This window comes from Hipposideros armiger, unplaced genomic scaffold, assembly GCF_001890085.2.
Source record: "Hipposideros armiger isolate ML-2016 unplaced genomic scaffold, ASM189008v1 scaffold_47, whole genome shotgun sequence".
Taxonomy (NCBI): domain Eukaryota; kingdom Metazoa; phylum Chordata; class Mammalia; order Chiroptera; family Hipposideridae; genus Hipposideros; species Hipposideros armiger.
In genome coordinates, this window is record NW_017731397.1 from 4,567,075 (window position 1) to 4,576,001 (window position 8,927).

The window sequence follows — 8,927 nt, forward strand, 5'->3', positions numbered from 1 at the left end:
TTGCAACAACCCTAAACATCCCTACATCACTTTCAAGTGTTCCCTAGGTTGGCACTTCTGTGTCTGATACTGTAACTGGCAAGGCATGGGAAACAGGCCTTAGGATACAGGGACCATGAAGGACCATTTTGGTGGTAGTTATAGAGGGCAGAGTGCAAGAGACAGGTTGGGCCTGGGTAGTGAGTGGGACTGTGGTGAAGGGGCAGCAACATGGTCATTGAATACCTAGAAAGAAAATCACAAGAAGTGAGGGTGGGAAGCTGCTGGCAGGTGCTGACCAGAAGGCGGGGAGGGCCAGAAGCAAATACCTATTTACTGAAGGAATGAAGTCACTGTGTGGACAGGAACTTTCAGCACCACGGATAGCAGAACAAAACCACTCTCCACTCCCCACCATCTCTGTAGGTGACCCCACCTTGGACAGCTCCTAAGACCCAGCCAGCCCTCTCAACCCTGAGCTCAGCCCATGGCCCTGGGCCCAGCCCTAGAAGGTCACACCAATCATGTCCCTTTTGAAGACCCAGCTTCAGCGCTACATCCTCCAGGACTACATCCTCCAGGTGCTTTCAGGACTGCTCCAACCCCTTGGGGGTTCAGCTGCTCACCTCTCCTAGTTCATGCTGGGTCAGGGTTGTTCTCTCACTGACCCCTGTAAAGGGGTCATGCTTTCCCAGCGAACCTAAGGGGACAAGGCCTAGGTTGCTCTCTCCTCTAGTCCTTTCTAAAGGGCCACACAGAGCTGAGTACACAGGGCTCAGGATGGACCAAGGTGGTGCTGTTGTCTAGGTGACTGCGGGATTCTGAACGAGGATGAGAGGCTCGGAGTGGAAGTCCAGGCTCCTCTAACCTGCATGGCAAATGCAGAACAGGCACAGATGCAGGGGGCCTCTAGAGTCACACACGCCGTAGCCACAGGTAGCCTGAGCCCCACCGCCAGAACTGCTGGCAGTGTAAGTCCAACCCCCCTTGGGGGAGGCATATCTGTCTAAAATAGCGAACCTGTGGTCAGCATCCTCTGGATTCTGGGCAAGGAAGCCGCGACAGTCCCCAGAAAAGTGCATTGGAAACTGAGTCAGCAGGGATCTCCTTGGGAATTTAACAGGGGGAGGCAACCTCTCCATCATTTGGTCTGAAGGGGCCCAAAGAGGGAGAGGGACATGCCTGGGGTCACCAGCAATGAAGGGGCAGATCTCCCTCTCCTGGGACACGCTTTCTCAGGGGAGCCCTGGGTTTCCAAGAAAGCCTCTCCCTGCCACACCATGTTCCAGAAGAGGCAGTCAGCTGTGCTGCTTCTGCAGTGTCTTAGCCACTTAGTGTCTGGATCCCCAGACCAGAAAATGCCTGAGGGGCCAGATGTCCCACCCTGAGTCCCCTACTGCCTTTCCCTGCAGCTGGACTGCTCTAGACCCAGCCATCTCCTTCCTGTCTGGCTTGAGGCATTGCTGGGAAACCTTCACCTTAGGTCACCGTCCTTACTTTTTGCAGGAACAACCTCCCTTACCTGGACTGGGCAATGATGCTGTGGGGCATGACTAACTGCTTTTCACCTCCGGTGAAGAGACCATTTGGGGAAGTGTGGCAGTCGTGTCGCCAACAGCAGAGTTCCCTCGCGCTTCCCAAACAGTCAATGTATGTCTCCCTGCATTAACCCTCACGCATTGCTTAGACGTTGCTGCAGCTAACTTAAGGCCAGCCCGCTCTGGGGCCCAGCTTGAACATTTCCTGTCTTGATCTGATCATGCACATTGGCCCAGCTGGTGATGCTCACCCAAGCTCAAAGCCAATCTTACCTCAAAGGGGTGCTGGGTTGAGAGGCTGGGACTCTCATCACCAACCCAGTCATCAGGTTGGGAAGGGCCTCCCCAGGGCCATCTGCTTGTGATATCTGGGATGAAGGATAGGGAACTTCTATTCCATTCTTCAGTGTTGGGTGGACACTGCTCTTAGGGTCCCAGTTGTCCATTCTGGACTTCCAAAAACCATCAGCACCGTATTTCTAAAGGACTTTTCACTCGTGATGCCCTTCCATCCTTGAGCGGGCATGGCAGACATGTTTACAGCAGACAGTGGGGAAACTGAGTCTGTGAGGCACACTGCAGTTTAACAGAGACCACACTGGGCCCACAAAAAGGGAAGGGGTGTAACTGGAATCCAGCTCATGATATGAGATCCTTGCCCTCCCTAGGAGAGGCATGTGTGGGAAGGTGCCTATCCCCTGCTCCAGCCTCAACTGTACAGGGCTCCCTCCTTCCAGTAATCCATAGCAACGCTCAATGGGCTCGTCGCCATGACGCCAGCCTGCAGAGGGAGGCGGGGAGGAGAAGGCTAACAGGGACCTCTGAGGCAGAGGCTGCTGTGGAATGGAGGAATGTTAGAGGAAAGGGGCCACAAGAACTTGCCCCTCCCCCCCACCTAGTACACAGAAACTGAGTCCCGAAGAGGAGAAAATCCTGCCGAAGGGTGAGACAAGTGGTCAGTGGCCTGGCCAGAATTAGAGCTGGCTCTCACCCACCGTTTCTATGAAGTAATGTGGGGTAAAGACATCTCTGGTTGGCAGAGTCCTATGTCCTCCCTTTGACATGGGGATCTCTGGGGAGGGGGGGCAAGGGGTTGTCTGGACAAGTGTCTTTCCCCCTCTGGGTATTTCCCACCCCTAAGTAGCAGGGGTGCGGAGGGGAGGGGAGGGCTGGACTCAGCCCAGAAGGCCCTGCAGCTGGGACGCTCTGGGTGTCTGGGTGGCCAGAGAGGCATCCATTTCTGCTCTCTCTCCCTTCCTCCTTCTCTTAGCCAAACCCCCAGTGACAGCCATGCATGTCCCACGTTCGCTCTCTCCAAGCAGGAAAACAGTTCTCAAACCCAGGGTGATTTCTAGCCTTTGGGCCTCTGGGGTCAGGGTATGATCAGGTCCCACTGAGAATGCAGACCTGAGTTTCCAGGTTCACAGCTTCTACTTCCTCAGCCCTGAGAGCAGAATCTGTCTGGGACCCTTCCTGAGGCTCCACCCCTGCACCAGGCCAGTCCTTAACCAATGTGACATCCCACTGCATCAAGGCCCACCCTCACCCTCTCCAGGAAGCCTTCCAGGAATGCTCCAGGGCCCGCGAAGCCCCTCTGTCCAATCCCTGACTGCTGATTTATGTGAGTCTGGTCTTTAAGCAGCCCAGGGCTTCCTGAGGGCAGGGCTCAGCCTGTCCTATCACCCCTGTCCCCTCAGGGCTGAAGAGGGGATTCTTGCACAAGCAGGCAGACCCAATGGGACGACCCCTCTGGCTGGAGACCACTCAGCTTATGTACTTCCATTTTACTAATAACACCACCCATGCTTCAACCCGTCTCTAGAATGGGGTTCTGGGAAGTGGGCCCCCCATCCTCTCCACAGGGAGGGGTTAGGTAGAATGTTCCTTCTTCCCCTGTCCTGGAAGGTGCCTTAGTAGAGATGGGACCAGCTGTTCCCAACAGGACATGGTGGGAGCCTGAGGTCAAGGAGGACGAGGCTGAGCCAGGCTGGGCTTAGCGATGCCGCAGGAGGAAAATGGACCTGGTCCAGGAGGAGGCCACCACCTCCTCTGCAGCCGTGAAGACCACAGGACCAGGCAAGAGGAGGTGCCAGAGTAAGGCGGACAGAAGGGGGAGAGACGGAGAGGAAGAAAGCCGGAGAGGAAGATGGAGGGATGGAGGGAGCGAGGAGAAGGGCAGCACAGACAGGAAAAAGAGAAAGACATACACATACAACAAGACAGAGAAAACTATGCCCAGAGGCAGAGACAGAACCACGCACAGAGAGAAAGAGGAACAGAGACAGAGGCAGAGGCAGGGAGACACACAGAGATACAAACACACAGAGATGGGCTTGGAGGAGTCCAGGTGGGAGGGTGGTGGGTGGGAGGAAAACGGAATACGCGCATAGTGCCCCGCTCTGGCCAAACCACTGCTGGGCGAAGCCGTTTCCCAGCTACCTGCTGACAGGGAGACTGAGGCCCAGGAAGCGGATGGGACTCGTCCCAGCTTCGGCTGTGTATGGACATTAGGATAGTTTTGGGTGGCCCAGGATTTGAACCTGCTTCCCACATGGGCTTGGGGAAACCTGGGGGTGTGTGGGGTGGGGAGGCAGAAGCCACCTTCTGCCATTAAGTTGAAACGCCAGGGCCTTCCTTGCGGGCTCCCTTGTAGCCAGAGCTGGAGTGTGTAACCCGGAGCTTCACACACTCCCCTCACCCCATTAGATGTACCTGCCTGAGGGGTTAGTTAGCTGCGGGCCCACAAAATGGAGATGGGGAGAAAGCCTCCTGGGGGCCACTGCAGGCAGCTTCAGAGCCCAGAGCAGCAGTGGCAGCAGAGCTATGACCATCTGGTGGCTAGGGCAGGTAGCGTCATCAGGGCCCACTCTGGAAAAGTGGGGGTTCCTTTACTAGGCCAGCTGTACCCTGAGTTCTTGGCTGGAGGCCCCAAATCTGGTTCTCTAGCCCACCCAGTGAATCCACAAGTTCCCCAATATCTTTTCAACTAATCCCTTCTTTGTTTAACGCAGCAGAGTTGCTTTCTGAGAGGCAGCAGAGCCTGGGCTAGAATCCTTGTTCTGTTACAAGCTGTGTGACTTGGGGAAACTCACTTAAATTCTCTGTGTCTCGGTTTCCGCATGTATAATGTGAATATAATACTATGTCTCTATCATTGGGTGAGTGTAAGGATTAATGAGTTAACACAGGTCAAACAAATAGTACACACACTTGGAGCCTGGGCTGCTGAATGGCAGCCTGGGTGGCAAGAACCCCAAAGGGGGGGCTTTGGACACATGGACGCTTAAGTTGGTTCTGCCACAGACTAGCATATGTGACCATGGACAAGTCCCTTCCTTTCCTTTGCTGCATTTGGAAATGGTCTCTGGGTTGAGAATAATCATGGCTCTGTCTGGCCTGGCCTCCCAAACTTGCTACCTGTAGCCGTTAGCTAAGCACACACCCGAGAGCTCCCCAATGCCCTGTCTCCAGCCCTCGGCGCTCTCCTGAGCTGTCCCCCCTCTACACACAGCCAACTGTGTTCTACACATCTCTGCTCAGATGTCCCTCCAGCCCCTGAGTCAACACATCCCCAGCTGTGCTCAGCGTTTTCCTGTATACCTGGTGTTGCTCCTGACTACACACTTCCCCAGCCCACCCCAGTCTTGTCAATTACAAATGCGCAAGGACTCCTGTCCATCCTGCCCCTATACTGCAGCCTCCACTCTGCCTGGGCCAGCTGCAGTAGCCTCCTAAACCCTCCTGTTGCCTCCAGAGACTCTGTGCCCAAAGCTGAGCTCCTCTGCTCACAAGCTCCCCCAGGCTCCCTGACGCCCTGCACCAACAGCGAAGCCCTCTGCCCGCACCATCTGGCCGGCGTCCACCTGGCTGTCTCCTACAACCTGTGCTCCATGCAACACTCACCAGTCCCCAGGCACAAAGCACGGTCCCAGCTCCTCCACGATACCTGTTATACTTCCACCTGCCGAACGCCTACCTGCCCCCAGAAGTCCAGAGAGCTAAGCCCTCCCTGATCCTCCAGGGTCATAGAAAAGGAGAGGGAAGCCTTTTTCTGTCCCTCTCAGCTCACCTGACAAATTGTCTCTCGTGGAGACGGTACTGCCCATGGTGAAAAGTGAGGGCTGTGGATTCTCCTGCCTGTACTGGTAAACAGGAGCTGATTACAACCTTGAAAAATTACTTCATGTCTCTGAGCCTCAGTTTTCTCACCTGCAACATGGGCATAAAAGCAGTACATATCCCGGGGGGGTCTTCAGGAAGTGGGGACGAGTGGGAGCGCATATGCAGAGCTCTCTCGGTGGTAGCCGGCGCACGGAAAATGACCCATACATGGTAGCTTTGTGGCAGGTTCTCGACGTTCGAAAGTTCGCGGACACTAATGCCTAAGCTGCTATCCCACCGGGCCATGCCCACTCTTTAAAGGACGAGGGCTTCAGGGGGTTTGGCTGTAGCTTCACAGAATTGGGTTGGAAGAGGAGGCAGGACCCGTCTTCCTCTTCCCCCAGCTTCTCACAGGAGCTGTTTTCCTACCTGCGTCCTTTGAAAAGGAAGGACCCCACTGAAAAGGCTAACATAGTGAGAGAAAGCAGCAGCTAGGAGGCGGAGGAGGAGGGAACCCAATCACTGCGTATCCACTGCCATTAGCTGGCTGCACTGGATAATGGTGGCGCTCCCGGTCCCCTAAGCTCTTTCTAGTCCCCAGCAGTTACAGTGCAGCAGCACTTTGGTCCAAATGAAGAAAACTGTTCATCAGATACCAGGGGCTAATTGGCACTACATTTGCTCACCCCGGTGGCACGGTGGCGCCTGACCTTTTCTCGGCTTCCCATTTGATGCGATGAGAGTAGTCTGCTGTGCTCTGCACCTCCTTTGGGAAGGCTTCCCCGCCCCACCGCCTCTCTCCCCCCCAGCCCACAGCCCCCTTGTGCTCCCCCATCAGGGCATAGATCACTCTGAATTCTGAATTTTGTCTGTTGCAACTGTGAATGAGGGCCTCAATGCCAGTGCAGTGGCTGGCACATAGTAGGCGTTTAATAAGTTGAGTAAAGACTGTGTTCAGCTCTGTGAAGAAGAGACCCAGGCCCTGCCCTCAGAGAGCTCTAAGCTGACTGGGGAGAAGACAGGGGCACCCCAGGCTGGGTAGGAACCGGAGCTCCCTCGGGTCCACAGGCTACAGGGTTGAGATGCCCCATCACCTCGCTTGGTCCTTAGTGCCTGGGCCCTTGAGCTCCACGGCCCCACCCCAGACGGCTTACAGGATCCTAAAAATAGTTTTATAATCTCAGGACTGGGAAGGAGCATGAAAGCCAGTCCTTCTGCTTGTACGCCTCCCGGGCCAGGGGCCTCACTTCCAGGCAGGGAGGTCTGTTTTGGTCATGATAGGAAGCAGGTCCTCAGATGATGCAGAAATCTTGCTGCGTGGCCTCACTACCTCTACCACTCCCTCCTGTTAGGAGCACCTCTGCTGTTGGACTCTGGAGCACAGCTGCTCCCTGGGTCCACTGGTGCACCGGGGAATGCTGCTTAGCGTCAGACGTAGGCACTGCTGCCTTGCCCTCTTGCCATCTCTCTAGGTGAAGGCTTCAGGTTCTGAGAGCTTGGACAGCTGTGTGGGGGGGAGGGGGGTGGGGGCGGAGCGCAAGCAAGGGCATGGGGAACTGTATCAGTGTTGAGACAAACATTCAGAGAGAGTTTGCTACCATGTTTCCAGGATGAGGGGCTTCAGATATCCCACTCCCTGTCAGGAGGCTCTCTGCTGATGGGGTGGAGCTGGAGATGTGAGTGGCAGGTCACGGTGGGCCAGTGATTACTGCCCTGCAGCCTCACAAGACACTCCCACCTGGTGCAGGGTGACTCTGGCACCCTCTGTTGCCATTTTCCCCAGAGTGTCAAGCTAGCCAGTGGTTTTCCAGGAGGAAAGAAGGCACGGGCTGTTCACCCTGGGAGGTGTGTGTGTGTGTGTGTGGGGGGTGGGTCCTGATGCAGACACCATGGATTACCTGGGGTGCTGGAGTAATGCTGCCCTCAGCTCCTGACTCAGCCCAGAGACATCTGGGTAGAAAGAGGCAACACCCTACACTCAGGCCCAGAGCGCCTATGCTTCTCCAACACAAGCTCTCACTCACCCCACCGGTCCTGCCTCCTGCCCTCCTCTCTGGAAGTCAAGAGTCTGATCATCGCACTCACCCTGGGGTTTGGGGAACTTAGCATAAGCGTCCCCAGCCCCCCTGGTGGGTGGTTGGGGGCAATGGCTAAACAAAGAGAAGCTCTAATGGGGGAACAGGCACCCAGAGTATATAATGTGGAAGAGAGGTTTGCCCTCAAAAGGGAGGAAGTATTTCCTTCTTCTGTTTCTGGGTTCTGCACCGAGCACGGGAGTCGTGGGCAAATCACTGTCTTACTGAGGTCTGAAGCTACAGTGAGGAAGGGGCAGAGAGAGCACCCCCAACATTATAAGGGGTCCTTAACGTCAACGGTCTGACGGTGCCACGACCCTCAGCACGTGTACCACGCTGGGTCCCAAGCATTCCCCACTCCCTAAACCGCCCTCCTGGGAGGCGGGCGCAGAGGGTCCGGGCACTCACGCGTGGCGTTGTACTTGATGCCGTTGAAGTACTCGGGGCACGGCCTCTCCACCAGGGCTCCGGCCACACTCCGGGGCCAGCAAGTCCCGATCTGGTCCAAGGTCGTGTTGCAGTAGGAGTAGGGACCTGGCGACGGGAGAAAACGGAGAGGGGCTCAGAGGGCTTGCCGGGGGCGCCGCGGGACGCAGGGCGCTCGGAGCGCGGGGCCCTGGGCGCACCCAGTGTGCCAGGGAAGGCGCCGGCGCCGCCCGGGTCCGCTCGCCTCCTGCCTACCCTCGGGGTCCAGGGGCAGCGCCCAGCCGTCCCAGAACAGCTCTTCGGCCAGCGCCAGGCTGCAGTTGGCCTCCAGCAGGCTGTGGAGCAGCGCCGCGTCCATCGCGCCCCGCAGCCGCGCGCTGAGAGGGAGAGTGAGTGCGCGCGTGGCGTGGCTACCGGGGACCGCGTGCGAGAGTAAGCGCCGAAAGCGCGTGAGGTCTTGGCGCCCGCCTACCCGGCCCGGACCTGCCGGACAGCCCGCGGGCGCCGCGCCTGAGAGCCGCGAGCGGCCAAGTCCGGACCTTCGCTGAGAAGCGCCGCAGAGCGCACGGAGTGGCGGGCCCACCCGCTCGGTCACGGCCAATGGCGGCGTCAGGGGGCGGGGCCGGGCCTTCTCAGGCCCCGCTGTGGTCCTCAGGAAGGCGGCGGGGATGAAGAGCGTGGACCTGGGGTGGCAGAATGCCCGGTCCGAGGGTCCCGGGCGCCGAGGCAGCGAAGCGCGCCCGCCCACCCGCCGGACTAACACGCTTCAGCCTCCGTCCACCTGGCTGTCTCCTACAACCTGTGCTCC

At 57.3% G+C, this 8,927-nt stretch overlaps 1 protein-coding gene across 5 annotated transcripts in view; it reads right to left on the reverse strand.

The window, feature by feature from the left end:
* The window catches only part of CRHR2 (corticotropin releasing hormone receptor 2), a 45,244-nt gene that overhangs the window by 18,247 nt on the left and 18,070 nt on the right, over window positions 1–8,927 (reverse strand). For 2 of the 5 annotated variants that reach the window (XM_019639931.1, XM_019639930.1), the window contains exons 1-2: window positions 8,375–8,715; window positions 8,102–8,227 (exon numbers count right to left, since the gene is read on the reverse strand). In XM_019639931.1, coding sequence (XP_019495476.1) covers window positions 8,102–8,227; window positions 8,375–8,477 — 229 coding nt within the window. In that variant the 5' untranslated portion in view covers window positions 8,478–8,715. Of the gene's footprint in view, window positions 1–8,101; window positions 8,228–8,374; window positions 8,716–8,927 lie in introns of those variants that run through there. The other 3 variants (XM_019639929.1, XM_019639928.1, XM_019639927.1) reach the window with 2 other exon arrangements.